The 23,244-nt window shown below is 41.4% G+C and overlaps 1 protein-coding gene across 1 annotated transcript in view; it reads right to left on the minus strand.

The window, feature by feature from the left end:
• The window catches only part of LOC148024637 (U5 small nuclear ribonucleoprotein helicase), a 276,793-nt gene that overhangs the window by 188,287 nt on the left and 65,262 nt on the right, over positions 1 to 23,244 (minus strand). The window contains exons 5-10 of the mRNA XM_087694266.1: positions 8,491 to 8,983; positions 8,327 to 8,392; positions 8,120 to 8,224; positions 7,637 to 7,954; positions 7,241 to 7,357; positions 7,043 to 7,102 (exon numbers count right to left, since the gene is read on the minus strand). Coding sequence (XP_087550392.1) covers positions 7,043 to 7,102; positions 7,241 to 7,357; positions 7,637 to 7,954; positions 8,120 to 8,224; positions 8,327 to 8,392; positions 8,491 to 8,983 — 1,159 coding nt within the window. The remainder of the gene's footprint in view (positions 1 to 7,042; positions 7,103 to 7,240; positions 7,358 to 7,636; positions 7,955 to 8,119; positions 8,225 to 8,326; positions 8,393 to 8,490; positions 8,984 to 23,244) is intronic.

Consider the following 23,244-nt stretch of genomic DNA (forward strand, 5'->3'; position numbering starts at 1 on the left):
ATGGGCTGCTGTACATACACTTCTTCCTGAAGTTCCCCATGTAAGAATGCAGTCTTTATATCCAAGCCTTGTACTTATCTATGGATCCATCTGCATTCCTTTTCAATTTGTAGACCCATTTCGTACCAATGGCACGCTTGCCAACTGGCAAAGACACCAAATCCCAAGTATGATTCTTATGAATAGAATCCAATTCAGCTTGCATGGCTGCCATCCAATGCACACTATGTCGTGCATCCTCAAAACATTCAGGCTCCTCATTATCATGAGTACATGCTGCCATAACCAACTCCATGGAATGTGCTGAATCATGCAGTCGAGTTTGCCTTCGAGTACGACCAGCCAAGGGTGTTTCCAAATGACTATCTCTCATAGTCTGCGTGTACCATCTAGGCACCTGTCTTGCTTCCTGACTGTGTACAAGTTCCTGCTGAATTTCAGTTTCAGCAATGTGCTGATTTACTGCATGTTCCATAGGAGCAGCTGGCTGAACATTAGGTTCATTTGCTGAAGTACCAGCTGAATCACCAAATGTGATGGGCAGCAGCCCTTCAAAGACATCACGGGCAGCCTGATATGTATCAAAACCAGCCAAGGATAATTCTGATTTTTCATCAAATACAACATCCTTGCTGACAAAAACCTTCTTGGTCACGGGATCATAGAGTCTGTAGCCTTTGCTTTCGCTGCTATATCCCATAAAGATGCATTTTACAGCCTTGTTGTCCAACTTCTTTCGAAGTACCTGTGGAATATGGGCATATGCAAGACACCCAAAAGTACGGAAGTGGCCAACAGAAGGTTTGCGGCTGTGCCAAGCCTCAAAAGGTGTGACGGTTTTCAAGGCCTTGGTAGGGCATCTGTTCAAAATGTGGCAAGCGCACATGACGGCTTCCATCCAAAAACTATGAGGCAAACTCTTTGCCTTCAGCATACATCAGGCCATCTCCATGAGTGACCGATTTCTCCTCTCTGCTACCCCATTCTGCTGTGGAGTATATGCAGTAGTGTACTGATGGATAATGCCCTTCTGCTGCAAATAAGAATTCAGCATAGAGGACATGTATTCCCCCCCTCGGTCCGAACGGAGAGTCTTAATCTTGCAACCAGACTGAGTTTCCACAAGTGCACTGAAAGCCAAAAATGCATCATACACTTCTGACTTCTTTTTCAAGCAGTAGACCCAGCACAAGCGTGTAAAGTCATCAATAAATGTTACAAAATAGTAACAACCACCCAATGACTGTGTCTGCATGGGCCCACAAACATCCGAATGCACAAGCTGCAATCTGGCTGTTGCTCTAAAAGCAACATCACGGGGAAAAGAGAAACGATGCATTTTCCCCAAAATGCAACCCTCGCATAAATGCTCAGGAGGTCTCTCCAAGAGAGGTAATCCATCCAACATCTGAGTACGCTGTAATAGCATCAAGCTGCCATAGTTTACATGCCCCAAACGAGCATGCCATAACTCTGCCTCTAACATAGCAGGAGTAAGAGTGGATGTCAAATATGCAGACTGATCTACCGAAAGAGCATCCAACTCATATAACCCATGACACAAAGAACCTGTCAAGACCAATGTCATGTGTTCCTTGTCACGGACCATGCAACGGTCATCATCAAAGGTGACCTGCAAACCACAACGTGCCATAGAAGAAATGGAAAGCAGATTCTTCTTAATGCCAGGCACATACAAAGCATCCTGTAGGCGGAGAATAGAGCCATCAATGGCTGTAAGCTGAATCTCCCCAATACCACGAACAGGGTATGATGCATTATTAGCACACTGAACAGACTTCCCAACGGGAGGTGCACCAAGAGAAGCAAACAAATCTCTACGAGATGTGATATGCCGTGAAGCACCACTGTCAAAGAACCAAGTGTCAGCATCCTCTGTAGAGCTAAATGCTTTATCAGCCCAAGAGACATCATAACTGCAAGTGTAAAAACAATAGTCCCTGTCTGCAATAAAGGACGCGGACTCACTAGCAGTGGAAGGAGCTGCAGAAACAGACATCCCTGACTCCTTCTTCTTCTCTTTGGCGATGCGCTTCCTGCACTCAGTGATGTAGTGGCCAGGCTTCTTGCAGTAATGGCATTTTCCTTTCTTGGCTTGCGTGCCCCCCTGTTTCTGACTTGTCTGTGAAGTGTTACTACTACCAGAACTCTGCGAAGCATTTTTCCCTTGGCTGTTTTTACCCTTTTGCCTTGACATAAAAGCCTGCTCATAGGCTATACCATCCACACCACTGTTCCGTCTAGTTTGTTCCTCCTCTAGAAGCAAACTGACAAGCTGAATGAAAGTGATGGGCTCTTTCGAAATCCTCATAGTGAGATTCAAGGCAGTATGAAAAGCCAAGTAAGAGGGAGGCAGTGAATTCAATGTCGTAGAAATCAGCTGCGCATCTGAGTAGTACTCATCCACATTCATGAGTTGCTCCCGCAAGTCCTGAATTTTGTTGAGATGATCCTGCATAGAATCACCCTCATTCATCTTTAGAGTCTCTAGCTCTTTCTTCAAGAAAGAGATGCGAGTCTCATTCTTTCCTGCAAACATCTGCTCCAATATCAACCAAGCTTCTTGTGAAGAAGCTGCTGAACGAATATGAGGAATGATAGAACGCTGAACTGCCAATGCAATCAGCAACATAGCCTGTGCATCCCCTGTATCCCAAGTTTTCTGAGCTGCAATTCTTGGGGGAAGTGGCTGAGCGGGGTGAGGTGGAGGGGGCTGAGGTTGCCCTCTTGCACGTCCTCCTGGAGGAGGAGTAGCGGGAGCCACAACTCCCGGTCGTGCTTCCTCTCCACTGACATAATCCCACAAATTTTTTGCCACTAATACATTCTTCATCATGAAAGACCAAAGGGAATAATTGTTCCCATCCAATCGGTCTTCTTTGGACACATAGGTGAATACATCTCCTCCCTGATTTGCCATTATTTCCCAAAAGGCAATAGAGCAATGTCAATGCAGTACGAGCTGGAAATCTGCAAATTTCCAGAAATTGCAGCAAACACAAGTCTGCAATTAATGTGCAAAGGGTACTCTGTCACAAAAACTGTCACTGATGCACGCTTTCCAAGGTGCAATTAGTGCTCAGCAGCACTAAAACATCAAAAGCCCCAAAATTTTCTGCCCAAAATTTCTGTCACAAATGTCTGTTACAAAAGCCCCAAAATGTGCATTCAATGTGTCACAGACAGACACAGCACGTTTCCCAATGTGCAAACAGTGCAGTGCAACACTGTTATGAATAAATCCCCAAAATTTTGCCAAAATCTCTGTCAAAAACAGTCGGTCTGTGACTGTATCAGCAATTTAAATGCATCTGTCCTCCAAATACACAAAAGCCCCAAAATTTTCTGACCATTCAGTCAGAAATTTGCATGAAATTTACTTTTCCAGTAAATCTGTGCCAACCGCGTGTGAACCGCCGCTTCCAGAATTTTATTCTGGGCTGGAATGACAATAATTTTGAAAATTTTACCTGGGCGTGCAGCACGTCGCGAGCTGCTGACGTGACAAAGGCAGGCGGGCAGGCGGGAGCAGGTCGTCAGACGGGCTGACCAGTCGCGATGGGCAGGCGGGCTGCACGTGGTCAAAAACGGCGGGCAGGACTGTCGAAGACTGCGTTGACGAACAGCGCGCGTGCTGGGCAGATGGCGCGCTGTGCAGAACTGGCGGCACGTTGTGCAGGACAGGTGGCACGCTGGGCAGGTGGCGCTGGGGGCATCTGCAACCAGCGCGCTGGGCAGAGAAGGCTGCGCCTGGACTGAAGACGTCTGCAGATGTGGACGACTGTTGACGGGCAGGACTTAGCTGCAAGTGACGTGGCTGCTGACGAAGGTACAGGCTGCACGTGCTGTACCAGACAGGTACTGACGAGCTGTCAGTGCTGACGCAAGTCCTCGGGAACCGAACAGAGCTGCTGACCAGCTCTGATACCAAATGTCAGATGGGAGAGGATCGAGGTGCAGCTGAAGTGCAGTAGACAGTGTGAGAGTGAGAGACAGAGTTGAGCACGACACCCAATGCAATAGTACTGAATAGAGTGTTATCTGAAAGTACAAATGATAACCCTTATACCTTAGAGTTATAAGGGGCTGTTCACACCCGAACACAGTAAGTGCCCGTAAGTGTGCACCACAAGCACATACAAAATAGTACACATAATCTGGGGGAAAAAACCTCTCCTACCGAGAGTAAAAAGTGCCCCAGTGTCCTAGTGATCACCCGCACACTCCCATATGAGCGTAGGCGTAAGTAAGGCATGTGAGATACCCAACAGAGATGGCCTGTCTATCAATTGGATCTGAAGTCGGCCTTTCTAAATGGTGACTTGCAGGAGGAAATCTATGTTGAGCAGCCTCTTGGCTTTGGATCCTCCGATGGGAAAGTTTACAGGTTGAAGAAGGCCTTGTATGGCCTCAAGCAGGCTCCACGTGCATGGAACGAGAAGATTGACTCGTTTCTCCAGTTGAAGTTGGGATATCGACACTCCAAGGCCGATCAGCAGCTTTATGTGCACACTTCCGAGGTTGATCATGTGTTGTTTGTGTTATATGTTGATGATTTGATTCTGACAGGGGATCATGTACAAAAGGTCCGAGAGACCAAGAGAGCTTTACATCAAACATTCGAGATGACGGATTTGGGGCTTCTTCATTTCTTCTTCAGTCACGAGATTTATCAATCTCAGAGGGGGATTTTCATCTCTCCGTAGAGGTACATTCAGGAGCTCTTGGTGACTTTTGAGATGGAGACTTGTCGGCCCATTACTACTCCTATGGATCCGAACTGGAAGGCCACTTCACACTCAGATTCTCCCGTGATGGATGCTTCACGCTACCGTCAGTTGATTGGATCCTTGATTTGGCTTCTCAATACTCGTGTTGATCTTTGTTTTGCTGTGGGTTTTTTGGTAGGGTTCATGACTGAACCCAAACAGGTGTATTGGCAAGATGCCCTGAGGATTCTTCGGTATTTGAGGGGGACCTCTGACTGACGGATTTATTATCCCGCAGGTGCAAATGCTTCTGATCTTGTTCTTGCAAGTTGGAGTAACTCGGATTGGGCTAGCGATGTGGACCACCGACGGTCTACTACAGGCTACTGTTTTAGCTTGGGTACAGGTGTTCTCTCTTGGAGTAGCAAGAAGCAGCCCACGGTAGCCCTTTCTTCTACTGAGGCGGAGTATCGAACTGCGTCTTCCACCACATGTGAAGTTATGAGGCTTTGGAGATTGTTGGAGGAGCTTGGCTGCCCCCAGCCTCGTCCTACTCTTCTGCGGTGCAACAATGAGAGTTGCATTGCCTTGGTACAGAATCCTGTATTTCATGTCCGGATGAAGCACATTGAGATCCAGTATCACTTCATTCGGGAGAAGCTTCTGGATGAGACCATTGATGTGGAGTATTGCAAGATGGAGGATAATCTTGCAGATTTGTTTACGAAGGCGCTTCCCCAAGCTCTTCTTCGGCAGCATTCCAAATCCCTCAATCTTTTGACACGTCCAAGATGTGAGAGGGGGTGTTAGCCAGTCATTTCCTAGACAGTGAGTATGGCAGTGCCACGTTAGCAAATGCCACATCAGCACCTGCAGTCGGACAGTTTACTGCAGTCGGTAACTTCCATACGCAGATATTTCCGCTGTCCCCTTGTGTATTTCTGCACTCTTATAAAGCATATTACACAGCAGATTTTTGCGTTTACAGTCTCCTTTTCTCTCTCTCTCTCCTCTTTGTGTTCACTCTCTCTCAGTCTTTGTCCTTTGCTTCCGTATCGCTGCACTCTGACAACCTCAACATCAAAAACAAGATCTCAAAGGATAGATGACTTCGAACACTTCTTCACCACTTCAGTCTCTAGAGCAGCCTATGTTGAGAACTGAGCAAGAGTGGGCTTCACAGCTTGCTCTACGAGGTTCCGACACTGGTGGAGAGAGATCGAGCCACCATAAAATCTACAGACCATACAAGATTTCACAGGCTGAGTTTGACCTAATCCTCATGTATTGAGCCCAACAACAACTCAAAGGTAATATTGATTATTCCCCTTTAGGTTCAATGCACAGATCTATTGGTTTTGCTAAAAGAATGGAACCTCCACTAGGGACTGGCCATCCTATTGGAGATATCAGCATAAGTACAAGCCTACCCTTTTTTCACCTCCATCTAATCTTGTGTCAAGTATGCCCACTTTTACTTCTGTATCAGGTCATATTGCTTCTACCTCCGAGCAAGATTTTTGTAATAATTATAAAGAAGAAAGGACATCTTCAAAATGTTCATTCAAATCTAAGTCCTAAAGAGGACCGGTTTTTGTATATAAACACAAGAAGAAGTGTGTGTATGAGAATAAATCAATAATCCCTTCTTGAGTTCTCCTCCTCCCTTTTTCCCTTCAAGTTTTGTTTCTCAAAGTCAATCTGAAGTTGCTGCATCATCATTTCAAGCATCACCATCTCATTTTTAATTTCCTTTTTTTTTAAATTCCATTCACTTCTATTTCATCTACACCTCAATTTCCAGTCCCACCCTTCTGTAACCCATTTGCCATTTTAGGGTCTTTTTGTCCAGAAAGGAAGAAACACAAATTCCTGATGCAGCTCTTTGCTAGTAAAAAGGAGAAACATCCATCTGTATATACCAATATAGCTTAATTGTGCTCAGAAATCAAAAAGAGGCTATCAGATAATAGCAGAGAACCTAAGTCTACAATGATGCATAGTTCTGGAGAATTCTATTCTGTCACAACATGATATCTAGACATTTTCTTATCTAGGATGGTTAAATTGCATAAGTGCATTGAAACATCCTCAAACAGGAATAGTAACTCTAAAGAGCCAATAGGTGTAGAAAAGTAGAGAACTTGTCACTGCAACTTTGTTTAGAACCATTTAAAGAGGCAATAGGTGTAGGAAAGTATAAGACAATTGAGAACTTGTCACTGCAACTTCGTTTAGAACCATAATATTCAAGCACCAGGTTGAAAATCAAGAAGATAAAATGCACACCACACAGTATCTTGCAGACTTACTTCACGTAGAACCGTTATCATAGCAATATTTGTCTTTCCAGCACCTGTAGGTGCACATACCTAAGATCAGATAGGACAGCAAATAAAATTAGACCCAAGTTTTGAAGACATTACCATAAAGGTTCAAAAGGAAAACACAATTAATTTTACAGTTGACAAAAACCAAAGGTATTTGAGAATTGTTATAGAAAAGTTTACAAGGATGTTCTCATTGCTGTGGTATGCTGTTTGGTAAATCCGACTTTGGATGCGGTTTAAAGTCTTAAACCCTTCAAAGGCTGTCTGTGCAAACTCATCCAGCTCAGATATTTGAACCTGCAAAGTTTGTCCATTAAACGCTTCATGACTTATCCATTCAAAAGACCTCAACAATCATTTCAGAACTTAGCTTAGCAAGCATATTACATGAGAATGATGATGAAATCTATAATGGACAAAAGGCACAGAGGAAACTGTTAAGTATTGCTCAAAAACTGTTACTTCTCCTTTGCAGAAAAATAGCAGTGTTAAGCACAGTCAACCAACAACCAGGGAAATCCCATACAAAACATAATCAAATTTTTCAAAGATCCAAGGTCAAGTTATCCTGATTACCTGAATCTCTCCAGGCTTCATTGGAGCAGTTGCAGCAGCAGGTACTCTGACCTCTTCATATCCTTTGTAAACCCTCCTCACTGTTCCTTGTGGTAACGCTGCCCCAGACAGGTTTTTTAACTCCTCACCTTGCCCAATCAAGCCATCTAAAAGACCTTCACTAGCTTTGACCAATGCATCAAAGCCCCCAGCTCCCGTCAGCCACTCAAGCTCAGTCTCAGCAAATGTTGTGCCTGCCAAACCACGTCTGTGGTTCCTCTTCTCCTCTTTGCGGCGATTCTTTTCAAATTGCCGGTCTGAATTTGTTTGTACAGTGACCTATATACATCTAAAAGGTGGTTATCCCTTTTCCTACAAAACTCCAAAGGCCTGGCCTTTACAAAAGCTTATAAAGTGACACTCACAGCTAGTAAGCCAGGAAGGGTTCTTCCTCCTTGTGAGAAGATTCAGAAAATGGAAAGTGGTGTTAAAAATCCCAAATACCTGTGTGCCATAGCTTGGCATTCTTCCCGGCTGACTGCTGCCCATCTTCTCCATCTTAAGGTTTTCCAAACCTTTATGGGCTTCTTCAACAAGTTCTTTACGATGCTGCATAATCATCATCTTGGTAATTGACATTTGAAAGTGGGGTTGTAAAACCTCAGGTGGCAGATTCTATAGACCCAAAAAAAGAATTTGAGAAGACCATACCTGCAAAACCTTCTGAATATTCTCAAATTCTGAATCTCCGATCAAATCTAAAAGTTCACCAGCTATCTGTCAAGAGAAAAATTAGGCACTTTAAAACTCTGTTTCTATATGGTTAGATTTTTTAAAGACTCCATAATACAGAAACCGTGTTCTAGCCACCATACCTCATCCCCTGTGCTTTCACTATCCAGAACAGACAGAACAGAAATAGCCAACTCATCTTCAGAAAACTGTGCTGCAGACTTCGAAATTCTACTACATAGCTCCTTGAACCACCTCAAACCAACTTTGCTTGCTTCAGCTGTACGAACAGTTGGGTTCTTTGTGCTTTCCTCACTATCAAAACTGGCACTAACAACAGAGTCTTGAATGTTGGCTAAATGCTTTGACTGGCCTTTTTCAAAGTCCCAATCATCATCTTCTTCTACAGCACTACTTCCAGAAGTCACATCTAAGTCTGATGAGACATTGAACTGAAGGTTTGTTCCAAACTCATAATGAAAGGATTCTTCTGTATTGAAGTTTCCTGTGAACCCTTCAGCATCCTGAGGCTCACCAAAATCAATCTCATACGCATGGAGTCTTCTAGCTAATTCTGCAGTCTTTTGAAAACTAGCATCTGAGGAAAGCAATCCGATTGTTGAAATAAGCTCCTTCCTGTAATTTGAGACAGAAATGTGGTCTTGTGATAAGAATTTTTTAGCAATACTATCTTTTGCACTTTATATGATCTCCACGAATTTCCAACCACAAAATGAAAATCTGCAAAGATGTGGGATGTTGACCTTTACTTTTTAATAGGATGCATCATTAATTGTGAAGAGCATGTCAAGATCCCCAGCTATGACATTATTGTAATCGGCATCAAGCAACGTGCGCCTGCTCCAGTCTGAAATGATTGGCCAAAAAATGCTGATTGGGCCACTCAATGGGTAATCCTCCACTGACAATGCTAACGCAATGAAGCATGAGCACATTCATTTCCTGCAGCTTGTTTCTCTAAACCAATTGTTCTCTGTCCAAAATGCCTTCCAACTACCTTGCATGTGAGAGGTTTGGCAAAACAAAGAGACTTTGACCTCCCATGTGTCTCTTGTATCTACGATGTAAGGTTTGGTGGAAGACGTGGGACTCAACCCAAACTGAGCCTCTAGGTAGAATAGCTTTCCTAGTGTTTCCTAGCTGTCACTACTTCCAAGCCCTTCTCCCTAACTAGTCAATTGACACTCATTCTATTCCACCAAGTAGGCCAGAGCTTTCACGTAGGGTTGTCTATATTCAAAGGATGGGACATCCCATATTCAAAGGCACATCCTTTTTGCCTGGGTACTCAGCAATGAAGTGACCAACCTCACCACAAGAGAAGCAATGGCCAACAAAGGTGCCCCATTTAAGTTGAAACCATAATGGATGCATACCAATGCAATTAAGATGCAACCAATTGTGTCTTGTCCTAGTAGTATCCCACAACATGCACAATCGATTCCTATTGCCCGGCCACATGCTTGGGGCACTAAAACAGTACCAATGGCTACCATTGCATCCCTTAACAAAGGCCAGTAAACAGCAGAGCAGTTTTCCACCTCAACCCACGCTGGACATTCTTGTTTAAGCAAGCGCTAGAAATAAGCCAAGGGTCTCCATGGCACCACATGCACAGATTGTCTATCAAAGAAGAGGGGCAGCCTGCCCAAAAGGTCATCTTAATCCTTGGCCGATATGAGAATGACCATAGAAGCCCCTAGGGCCAATAAAAATCTCTTCTACACAATCATACAGTAGGATAGAAGTCAACCACCAATGGATCCAAGGCAGCATTGGAATCCTAGCCATTTTGGGGCGAGACAGCACAAGAGGGCATGGGAGATGTTTCAAGAATGGCAACCGAGCACCCTGATCACGGCACCACAGGCATGGTACAGGTACGCAAAGAACCTCTATGATGTAGAAGGCCAGCACCCTATGTCCCCCCCCACAAGGACCCTGTCCATCTTGCACTTCATACTTTACTATAGGGATGGTGATAGACCCTCTATGATGTAGAAGGCCAGCACCCTATGTCCCCCCCACAAGGACCCTGTCCATCCTGCACTTCATACTTTACTATAGGGATGGTGATAGACGTGATTCATAGATAGAAAAATGGAAAGGTACAAGATCATGGTAACCTTATTGGGGAACATTTTATGCATACATCTGAAGCTCTTGCTCCCTTCTTAATGCACATTTTCAATCAAGCCATGTGTGACGGCTTTCCAGCAAGTTGGACAGAGCATACCATTGTACCATTCTTTAAGAGCAAGGACCCTATGGTAGCAGAGAATTATAGGATGACCATGATTGACCCCTACCTGGCCAAGATTGTTTCCAGCCCTGTTCACACTAGCTTAACGTAATCCTTCTAGAAATGTCCCTTCTTGCCACATAAGAAATATGAAGATATGCTAGGGTTTAAACTTAGAAAACACAATAACTCAGACAAACACCCAAAAATGCAAAGAAGAGTAGAATCCTATGAATAAAAGAATGGTGAATGTAATGAGTGAATGTATGCAATGCTGAAAGGCAGAGCAGTCCAACAATCAATGACTCTGGGAGGTGTCTGTGAGAGTGCATAGTGGATAGGAGAGCAACCACAGAGAGAAGAGGGAGACTAAATGAACACACATAGTTGCCAAGAAACTCGTTTCATAAGGTTGGGAAACTTGTTTCATACCCGAGCTTTTCAGAAACCTAGGAAACACCTAGTTTAAATTTCCTGAAAACCCCTACCCTAAAAAATGTGTTTGAACTTTTGTAATCAACATTTGTCACTCATCCATTTGACACACTAACATGACATTGACATTGTTTGCAATAAATTTTCTTGAGTTGTTGTCTATTATGCATATATATATATTGGTGGCTCCGTCTATAATTAAAGCTAATATTGTCATGGACAATGGACCATGATGCATGTATATGTGGATGCTATGTTGAATATCCATTTGCATTGTATAGGATTTTTAACTATGATAAATTACATCATGAGTCATAATCTATACATATAGTTGTCTTCCATCTTGAATGAAACTCATTTCTAATGTTTTAGGAAACTCGTATAAAACCTATGAAACCCATTTCGTACCTCCCATTTCAAAAACCCTGACAACAATGTGAACACAAGAGAGTGAAGGAACAAACTAATTGCAATGGTTGAAAGATACAAGGCTGCAATAGTTAGCCCCAGCATATAGCTCTACACGTCAGTGTGGGCACCAAACAATAGCAAGGGGATTAGAGAAGGAGGGTTGGTTGAATGATGGTCACCATGGATGAATTGAGGGAGGGGGGCAAGCTTCCCATATATAGGCAAACTAGGATCACAATGAGTACACAAGTGGCCAAGCCCAAAATGTGGACCTCCAAGACAACCTACAGTGCCCAAGGTAAAATGCATTGACGTATCCTCCATCTAAAGTGTCTACGAGACATGAAATGACAGAAAAATACAATGGTAGAGCTCTTTATCTCCTTGTATGACTCACAATGAGGTTTACAGGCAAGAGATGACTGTACAAGACATACATGTCTGCTAACACCTTCTCTCATATATTGGATGTGTTGGAAGGCCAAAGATGATGAAATGAATCTGAGGGTGGTAAGAGAAGTGCCACTACTGATATAGTCCATTGATAAAGAATGAAAACCAAGGAGTAAGACCTTTTCTCCAGATAAACGTCCAATTCAACAAAAGCCCACCATAGAACAATGGGAGTGGAGAGGTCTCGTACGGATCACTTCCAAAAACTCTAGTGGGAGATGGGTAAGCCATACCTCTGATGTCACAAGGACATGAACTTTTAATGCTTTTCTTAGCATTTGATTAAAAGTTGATTAAATGTGCAAATGTGACTTGCACATGTGAGGTGCAAGTCAATTGGGACCCAAGATCTCGAGATATCAATTGATGCCAAAGACAAAAGTTGTAATAAGTTATGCCTATGTAGTACCCAGCGCTGAAACTTAACCTAGAACATTTAATTACCCATACGTGTCAATGGTGACATTAGGAAAGTGGCATTAATTAATTAATCAATGCTAGTTTCAGGCTAATGAGTGAGTTGATATTCTAAAAATTAATTTAATAAAGCTACATAATGTTAGAAATTGTTTTCAAAGGCTATCGCTTGGAAAAAACTTGCATATGCAAGTGGGATTTGACAGCAAAAATAAGAATTCGACAACCACCTTGGAAAGCCTGCTCAAAAATTGAAGGCCTAGAGACTTGAATTTCAATCATTGAATTTAGGAAAGTTTCAAGAGATTCAAGTAGCAATTCAAAAAGCAAACATTTGGGGCTGAATTTGTTACCCAAGGAGCACAATTGAAGACCAATCCTTGAGCAAACCAAGGGACAATTTCGTTCGAAGGCCTACTGGTCATTTATGACAACAAGAGGCAATTGGAGAGCGAAGGAATTTCAAGGAATCTCATTGTATTCCATCCAAATTTAAATTCAACATAAAGAAATACTGCAAGGGGCACCAATTTTGTGGCCAATAGGTTGTCCATTGCCCAAATTAAATGGTAACACTTGTATTTTTAGTTGGTGTGAATTTTATGCTTGCTGAAATTGTTGATTAATTACGTCAGTACCACCCTCTCCGAGAAGGAAGCCTAGTTGCATGGTTCCATGACTAGGATACCATCAATTCCTTTGACTTGGTCTCCCTAAGCATCTGGTGACCTACTGCCTCCCAACTTGTCACTACCTGCGGGCACTCCCTAATATATGCAACTCTCATAGGCACTTAAACGAGTCACAAAGGTAACCCCATTGGGGAAAGGATGCTTCAAGGTCAACTTTAGCACACTATAGCAGTCTACACAGTGCTTGCCACTAGCCCATTAGATATATGAACTACGATTGGCTTCTTTGATAGATGGATTGAGGGCAAGAATTATTCCATGCTCAGAGATGGCACAACTGTCAAGGCACACCTGCCTGACCTCAACGAGTATTTCTTGCCTCATATAGCCCAAATAGGCAAAGCTCTTGGGCATGTCATTTAGCGGAACAAAACCTTCCTTGATGCAATGGCAAAGGGATAACCTCAACATCCAACAGTCAAGGTTATGCTCTCTACTTCAACATTGGGCTCCCTTTCTCAAGCCATCGAGATTCCATCAGTGCATGGAGGGTGTATGGCTCATTCCAACCATGTGCAAGCTAAACGAGAAAAAAGAAAAAAGAAAGTTATATTATCATGTACAAAAGGCCAAATCGTCCTATGAGACCAAAATGTTACATCTGAAAAGTCAAGAAATTTTCCCAAGCCCCAAGATAGTTGTCATCTAATGCTTTGACTAAGTGAAAAATCAACAATAAACAATACATGGCTGATAACTAAGATGGGGACCGGCTGGGGACATGGACAACAAGATCTGCACCTATCTATCGCTATGTCTAGGGGGTTTCCCTCTGTTGGGACAAGAGGCACAATGCATCAAGTTGTAGAGTGTGAGAGTCATCAAGGGCCCCCTATTTTGGGGTTTAGGGGCCACTCAGTAGAACTCTATGAGTGTACGCCTATGTTTGGCTCCTTGTCTCTACTCCTGGGTCCGTAAGAGATGCTCTCTCATAGCGTAGCTTCCGTAAAAAGAGTTTGGGACAACTCTAATTTGGGAAATCCATCACCCTTGATAGTGGCCCGAATCTCTCTCTAAATATGTAATGGAAACATTCTCTGATCTCATAATACGCTAGAAATCTACATAAGTAGTACTCTTTTGTCTCTCACTCAAGCTAACAAAGCTGGCAAATCTTGTCCTCCAAGGAGAGGAAGTCTACACCATATCTACCTGTCTCAATCCATAGCTCTTGTGAGGATGTATGGAGTTGTCCAATTGCACATTTTTTATCATGATGACATGTATTTTTGAAACCTCACTTAACATATGGATTAATTTTTAATGACATGGTTAAGTAAATGTTGCACATGTGATGTCATGAGGACATGTATTTTTGAGATCTCACTTAACATGTGGATTAATTTTTAATCACATGATTAAGTAAATGTTGCACATGTGAGGTGCAACTTGGGTTAAAGTAAATTTACGAGCCTGGGACCCAAAGAAATCACAAGATGTCAAAGGCCAAGGTTGCTATAAGTTATGCCGCACAGGTACTTGGTGGTATCTGGTGCCAGTTGTTGGCCTAAGTCATTCATTTCGCCATAAGTGTCAATTGGTGACACTAGAGAAGTGGCATTTAATGGTACCTAACGCCAATCCAATGGTCAAAGATGATGCAGACACACTCGGGAATGGAAGTTGCCGGGCCAATTTAATTATTGGCCAATCATATTATTTTTTACAGAACAGAAATAATTATTACATTAATTTTCAGTATTTAAAGATTGAAAATTAATATTTAATTATGGATAATGTCAGAAAAACCATTTGGAAAGGCTACCACTTGTCAAAAATGCCCATGCAAGACTAAAAAACGTCTTTAGAGGCTGAAGAGAGGCATTTTTAGTGATTCAGCCTGCAAGAGAGAGGGAAGAGATGCGGCTGGTCTGATTTGTAGCCATTGGAGGACCTTCTGAGGCAACCAAAGGCAAGAGAAGACCAATCAACAAGTGACAGCATCTATAGACTGTTGAGACAAGGCAGCAGCAGTGAATGACTGATTTTCTTCAATTCTTTGCATCTACAAGCTGTTGTGGCAGGGCAACAGTTACATTTGACTGATTTTCAGTTATTATTCGCGACAAAACTCTGAATTTTCTCTCTCTTCAGCTTTCTCTCTCATCTCCCGGCCATTTCACAGCCTTGCTCCAAAGATCTCGGCATTTGGACCCTTGGAGGCTGAGAAATTGCAAATTTCTCAACTGTAAACCCTAATTAATAACAGAAATCAAGGGGGAGACTAGCCAATCATTGAATTTGGGACAAAACCATTGTCTATGAAGTGGGTGAAGGCCAATTAAGTGCCCGAATCAAGGGGCAAAATAGATTGAAGACTTGTGGTCACTTTAGACAACAAGAGCAGTTTGGATTGAGAAGGGAATAAAGCTGAAGAAATACCAAAAGGGGCGCCGATTTTGGGGCCAATCGGATGTGCATTGTCCAAGATCAGTAGGTAAATTTGTATTTTTCAGATTTGCTTTAATTGTTTGCTGCTGTAATTAAGTTGTATTCAAGGATCTACCACCCATCCACGCAAGTAAGGCTGGTTACATGTGAGGTGTAACTAGGGTTAGAGTAAATTTACGAGCCCAAGATTTAAGGAAATTACAGGATGTCAAAGGCAAAAGTTGCTATAAGTTATGCCACACAAATACTTGGGTGTATCTAGTGCCAATTGTTGGCCTAGATTATTCATTTGGCTATAAGTGTCAGTTGGTCACACTAGAGAAGTGTCATTTCATGGTATCTACTAACACAAATCTGATGGTCAAAGATAATGCAAAGACACTCAAGAATGGAAGTTCCCTAGGTAATTTAATTATTGGCCAGTCTGGTTATTTTTTTAGTTATCAAAATAATTATTAAATTAATTTTCAATATTTAAAGACTGAAAATTAATACTTAAGTATAGATAATGCTAGAAAAACCATTAGGGAAGAGTGTCACTAGTCAAACATGCCCATGCAAAACTAAAAAACATCTTTAGAGATTGAAGAGAGGCATTTTTAGGCATTCAGCTTGCAAGAGAGAGATAGGAGATGTCGTTGGTTTGATCTGCAACCATTGGAGGATCTTCTAAGGCAGCCAAGGGCAAGAAAAGACCAATCAACAATAAGTGACAATATCTACAAGTTGTTGAGGCAGAGCAACAATAGTAAATAACTGATTTTCTTCAGTTCTTCATAAAGAAAGACTGAATTTTCTCTCTCCTCAACGTTTCTCTCATCTCCCACCAGCCTTTCTACAGCCTTGCTCCGAAGATTATAGCATTGAGATCACCAAACGTTGAGAAATTTCAGGCTTCTCTACTGTAAACCCTAATCTGCAGCAAAATTTAGGATTTAGCAGCAACAATTTCGAGAAGTGTACCAAAAATTGAAAGCTCCAAGACTTAGATTCAACAGGGTTGAAGTTGTTTTCAATCAAATTCAAGTGGAGAAACCAACAAATCAATGAATTTTGAGGCATTTTCCATCTCATCAAAGCGGGTGAAGGCCAACTGACCGCCCAAATCAAGGGGCAAATTAGTTTAAAGGCTTGCAGGTCATTTTGGACAACAAGGGGAGTTGAATACCGAAAGTGATTGGGAAAATCCCTTTGTACATCACCTTCTTCTTCAATTAAGTTAAATAAATACCGAAAGGAACACCAATTTTGGAGCCAACAAGGTGTCCATTGTCCAGGATCGTAAATTAATTTGCATTTCTTAATTTTGTAGTAAATGTTGCTTCATCCATGGAAAGAAGGCTGGCTTCATGGTTCCATTGCTAGGATACCACTCAATCCCTTGATTTGGTGGACCCGAGGTACCTAATTGCAAGCCAAAGCTTTGTGCTAGTGTTGATTTTTACTCTAAGCTACGAAATTACAGCAATATGTCTTCATATAGTGAGATAGACTCAAGCACTGATGATGCCTCTTAGTATGATCATTCACATGGAAATGAAGAAAATGCACTGTCTGACCTTGAACAAGGCTCAGACGATGGACAACAAGCTAAAAATGTTGTTTGGCAAGATGCACGGCCTTCAAGGTATAAGGAGGCTAATGACCAGCAAAGTGAAGAGGAATTTGATGACCAATTCAAGAATCCGATGAAGAGGGTAGAAAATCTCTTTGTTGAATTAGCAAAGGACCCTCAATTTACCTGCTTTTTGAATGCTCCAAAGAAGGACAGCAAAGGCAATAAGAAGAAGACATTTTCTACACCTTTGGGGCTGATTTTACAATGCAAACAAACCATCAAACTTAGAGGTACTTTTTGACGCAAACAAAGTTATCAAGAGATAGGCAAATTTTCTCTCTATGTTTCACTTTCAGATTGTACATATTGATAGTAAAAAGAATATTGTGGCTGAGGCACTGTCATATAAGCCACAAATTTCAACCATCAGCATGGTTTATCACACTGAGTTGGATGCCATGAAGGAGCAACATAATTCGAACTTTGCTAATGTTTATGATCAACTTTGCAGTGGCCAAAGACATGAACACTTTGTGCTGAGAGATGGATTTCTAATAATACATGGACAACTGCATATCACAGAGTTAAGGCCCAGAGTTATCACGGAAAGTCATGCTCCTCTATATGCAGAACACAAAGGTGTTTATGCCACAGTCAAGGCAATGGAGCATTTCTTTTATTGGCCAACTTTAAGACATGATGTAGAACAGTTTGTCAAGACATATATCATATGTCAAAAGGTAAAGCATGATAGGCAAAATATGGTAAGTTTGTTGCAATTCTTGTCTATTCTAGATAGGCCTTGACAGAGCATTGCAATGGACTTTATTTTTTAGCTTCTTAGGACACCTACAGGGAATGATGGAATATGGACTATCATTTGCAAGTTTAGCAAATAAGCCCATTTTATTCTGATAAGAAAGAAAATCGAGACTCTCGGATGACCAATTTATTTTGAAAGGGGTTGTTTGAGAATATGGATACCACGCTAAAATTTTCATCATCCTTCTATCCACAAACAGATGGTCAGTCTAAGGAAGCAAATACCATTGTGTTAGATCTTTTGAGGTACTATGTTTTAGACCACAAGACACTTTGGGAGTAGTATTTACCCTTGGTTGAGTTTACTTACAACAACATAATGCATAGTTCCACGAGCAAAGCTTCATTTGAGGTGGCTGAGGGTGGCAAGAAGATACCACCTATTCTACAAACTAAGAATAAGATCTTTAAGGTTGATCGTTATGTGAAAAACTTGGATGCAACCTATACAAAGATAAATTATGCACTTTAGAGATCGCAAGAAAAGCAAAAGAGGGCAACAGATCGCCACAGAGGTGCTTTGCAGTTTGCCAAGAGTAATTATGTATTGTTGTGTTTTGAAAAGGCAAGGCTGAAAAAGATTAAAGAAAGAGAAAGATTCTATCCAAATTTGAGTATGAGATACTATGGGCCCTTCTAGGTGTTGAAAAAGATCAACAATGTGGCATATCAACTGAAATTACCTCCACATTGGCAAATACACAATGCCATTCATATCAATTTGTTAGGGCCTTTTCATGGTGATGTGCCAAAGGATATGTCTGCTGAAATTCAGCTTGAGATTGAGGAGCTAAATGAGATTTTGGTACCCGAGCACATTTTTGCACATAAGGAAAGAAATATCAAAGGTAAAGTTTCCAAGAGATACATAATGAAATTTCAAAATTATTCACCAATGGATACCAAATGGATGAAAGTTGATAACTTGGCAAGCCATCCGTAGTTGTTGCAACTTTACCTAGATACCTTTCAGCTAGAGTCAATTTTAGGCTCCGTCAAATTCCATAAAGCAGGGGTTCGAAATATTGCTTTATGCTCAAGGGGAAGCTAGCACTTCCACTCCTTTAGTTATGCGCAGCTCTTGTATGTAGTGGATCTCGGATGTATTCAACATTCATCCAAGGTACTGCACTGACACTATGTTTGCCATGAGCTGACTGTGAGATATATGCAAATGAGTATGAGTTTCACCCGGGCACTGGAACTATACTTTTGCATCAGCTTATGATCAATTTGGCATGTTTTTTGCCTCATCTTCTAAACTCTCATTCTCCTCCCCATCCTTGTTGTCTTCTTGTCTCCTACTTCAATCTACTTCTCCTTGTCCTTCTTTGTCTCTTGAGGCCTCTTAGATGCTTCCTCCATAGCTAGCCTATATGCCAATCTATCCATCTCCTCTTGTAGTTTTGAGACAAAAATTTTGATCAATTTCAGCTCAATTTTAGATCAGCTTGAGAACTGTTAATGGTCAATTTAGGGATCAATTTTGCATCCTTTTTGGCATTGATTGCTCGTCAATTTTTGGAATGAGCTTGTGATCATTTTGGGGTCACATTTGCAGCATTTTGTGGTCAATTCTTAGATCACTAAGTGATCAATTTATGATCAGATTATGCTCAGTTTTCAATGGTTTACATCTGATTCCATGGACATCAACATATGTTATGATGCCATTGATGTTTTAGCCATGGTTTATGCTTGGTTATGCTATGCTATGGTTTGGTTTTGTGCTAGATGAGTTACATGTGACATGTTAACCTAGCAATGTTTTTGCGATTCTTTGTGAGTCTTATGTTATGTTATGATTGACTGGTAATTTTCAGCTTGTGTTGGACATATGGAATGATTGAGCAGCACTGCGCAATGTTGTGTTAACTATGATGCCTTGTGGAAATTCCAATCCACTATTTTGCTTTTAATGCATCTGCCAGTGCAATTGAGGACAATTGCAAGGATTTTTAAAAGGGGGCTGTCATGAGGATATGTACTTTTGAAACCTCACTTAACATGTGGATTAATTTTAATCACATGGTTAAGTAAATGTTGCACATGTAAGGCGTAATTGGGGTTAGAGTAAATTTACGAGCTCGAGACCTAAGAAAATCACGAGATGTCAAAGGCAAAAGTTGCTATAAGTTATGCCGCACAGGTACTTGGTGGTATCTGATCCCATTTGTTGGCCTAGGTCATTCATTTGGCCATAAGTGTCAGTTGTGGATAACACTAGAGAAGTGGCGTTTCATGGTACCTAACGCCAATCTGATGGTCAAAGATGACGCAGAGATACTCAGGAATGGAAGTTGCCTAGCCAATTTAATTATTGGCCAGTCAAATTATTTTTCAAAACATTGAAATAATTATTAGATTAATTTTCAAAATTTAAAGACTAAAAAATAATATTTAATTATGGATAATACTGGAAAACCCATTTGGGAAGGCTATCACTTGTCAAAAATGCCCATGTAAGACTAAAAAATGTCTTTAGAGGCTAGAGAGAGACATTTTTAGTGTATTCAGTCTGCAAGAGGAAGAGAGGAGATGCTGCTGGTCTGATTTGCAGCCATTGAAGGACCTTCTGAGGCGCCCAACCAACAACAAGTGACAACATCTACAGGCTGTTGAGATAGGGCAACAATAGTAAATGACTAATTTTCTTTAAATCTTCACGAAGAAAGTCTGAATTTTCTCTCTCCTCAACATTTCTCTCATCTCCCAATCTTTCTACAACCTTGCTCCGAAGATTACAACATTGAGATCATCAAACGTTGAGAAATTTTAGATTTCTCTATTGTAAACCCTAATCTAGAGCAAAAATTAGGATCTAGCAACAACAATTTCAGAAAGTGTGCCAGAAATTGGAAGCTCTAAGACGTGGATTCAATACGGCTGAAGCTGTTTTCAATCAAATGGAGGGACCAATAAATCAACGAATTTGGGGCATTTTCCATCTCATCAAAGCAGGTGAAGGCCAACTAACTGCCCAAATCAAGGGGCAAATCAGATTGAAGACTTGCAAGTCATTTTGGACAACAAGGAGAGTTAAATACCGAAAGCGATTGGGAAATCCCATCATAAATCAACTTCTTATTCAATTAAGTTAAAGAAATACCGAAAGAGATGCCACTTTTAGGGCCAACAAGGTGTCCACTATCCAAGATCCTAAGTTAATTTGCATTTCTCAATTTTGTAATAAATGTTGCTTCTATAACTAGGCTGTGATCAGGGAATTACCACCCATTCACCGAAGGAAGGCTGCTTTCATTATACACCATGAGACAGGTGTGTATCCATGTATCTCAAGTAGATCACAAAGTATAAGGCTTGTCAATTTGGCAAGCAATCTAGACTCCCATTTCCAAATAGGGGAAGAGTAAGTAGTTATCCTTTGGAAATGGTACACTTAGACATTTGGGATCTATGTTAAAATGTTTCTTTGAGTGGAAAATGCATGTTCTATATCACTTTCGTTGATGATTTCAACAGGATGGCATGGGTATACCTCTTGCAACATAAAAGTAAAGCATTTGGAAAGTTGTTGGAGTTTAAGGCCATGGAAGAAAAGAAATTTGGGGGCTATATAAAATGCTTGATATCAAATAATGGAGAAGAATATATGTCAAACCAGTTCTCTTACTACTTAAGAGACCATGGGATCAAAAGACAAGTTACATGTAAGTATACACCACAACAAAATGGTGTGGCAGAAAGAAAGAATAGGATTATTGTAGAAGTAGCAAGGGCAATGATTAATCAGATGCACATGCCCTTAGCTTATCGGGTTGATGCTGTACATATTGCAATCCATATCATGAATAGGACATCGATAACTTTGACTCATCATATGTTATAAACAAGTACTTTCAATAGAAAGCCATCTATGTCCCCATATCCTCAGTAGGTATCACCCATGTCCTAGCTCTGTGTATCTGAATAATATTCAACCTATTGATGTGGTTCAACTCCTCTCAGCTGAGCTCCAAGTGAGGGCAATCCAAGCTATACTGTAGTGATGGGAGGTAATCCATGTGTAATCCATGTAGTCGTGACCATGCCTCTGTCCGAGCATACCAACACTCAATATCCCTCTCTAATGCTAGTTGTCTAGATGACTCTAGTGCAAGCCAGGAGTATCTCTATCTCGGCATATCCTAGAACCGAGGTAGAAAGATCGCTATCTAGAAAAGGATCTCTGCCACCTTCCTTCTCTACTTTGATAATCCCATGTGGTACAGAGAACTTACTCTAGATCATCTCTGATATCATCAATACTAGGGGTCCCTCCATCTACTTCCATACTCATATATCTCCTCTCCCCTAGGTAGTGACTAATCCTGTGTGACTCTCCTCATGTGGTACAGGTTCGATCCCCATATGGATATCCCATATAGAAGTGTTGGTATGACCAAAGTGTCAAAGAGCCAAAGCTTTGTCCAAGTCTCCTAAACCTATATGCATGTGCAGTAGTTCTCCATTGATCCTAGACTTGCATAGCCTCATGTCAGTCTATCTTGTATTGCCCTCCTCAAAGTGAATCTCAGCCCTAAAAATGTAATCCCCAAATAAACATATCTCTAGACCACCTCCGTTGTCTCCTTTTCATATGTGAAAGGGGGTATTGATCGTTGAATCCACTGGAAGAAGGTATTAAACACCATAACCTTGGTTTGCCCAAGATTCACTATGAGATCTCTGTTCTAACAAAAGGCATGTAGTGCATCTAGGTGGTGTTGAAGTCAAAGAACAGTTGTACAACTTCAAAGTGAACATGACAGTAGAGAGAGAGAGAGACTGTAGTCATAGCTCGATACTTGATAGATTGAAAAGTAAGATACAAGTAACCAAGTACAAAGTACAACCCTTAGACTTAAGGGTTGTGTAAGTGACTTAAAGTGCGTTCACACACCGATATGTGTAATGTGCAATAAGTAACCAAAATGTGTAACATAAATACACATATGAAAAATAATGTGACTCGGGGAAAAAACCTCTTATGGAAAGTAAAAAGTGCCCCTGTGTCCTACGTGCAGATCACTAACACTCGTGTGAGCATAGGCATGAGTAAAACCCAAGAAGTCCCCCCTGGAGTGATAAGTGATCAACATACAAGGATCATCCATCAAAGGAGATCAAATTTAAAGCATTGCAAAATGCTTCAAATTTGTCACGAGGAAGAGCTTTCGTGAAGATGTCTACCACATTATTGTTGGTAGGACAGTAGACAAGGCTAATATCTCCTATACATAGCCTCTCTCTGACAAAGTGATAATGTATCTATCACGAGGAAGAGCTTTGGTGAAGATGTCTACCACATTATTGTTGGTAGGACAGGATACAAGGCTGATATCTCCTATATGTAGCCTCTCTCTAACAAAGTGATAATGTATCTCAATGTGTTTCGTGCGTGCATGAAATACTGGGTTCCGTGCCACTGCAATGGCACTCTGATTGTCAGTAA

Source organism: Lygodium microphyllum, chromosome 15 (genome assembly GCF_053477565.2).
Source record: "Lygodium microphyllum isolate KBCC chromosome 15, Lygodium_microphyllum_v1.1.10, whole genome shotgun sequence".
In the NCBI taxonomy this organism is placed as follows: Eukaryota; Viridiplantae; Streptophyta; class Polypodiopsida; order Schizaeales; family Lygodiaceae; genus Lygodium; species Lygodium microphyllum.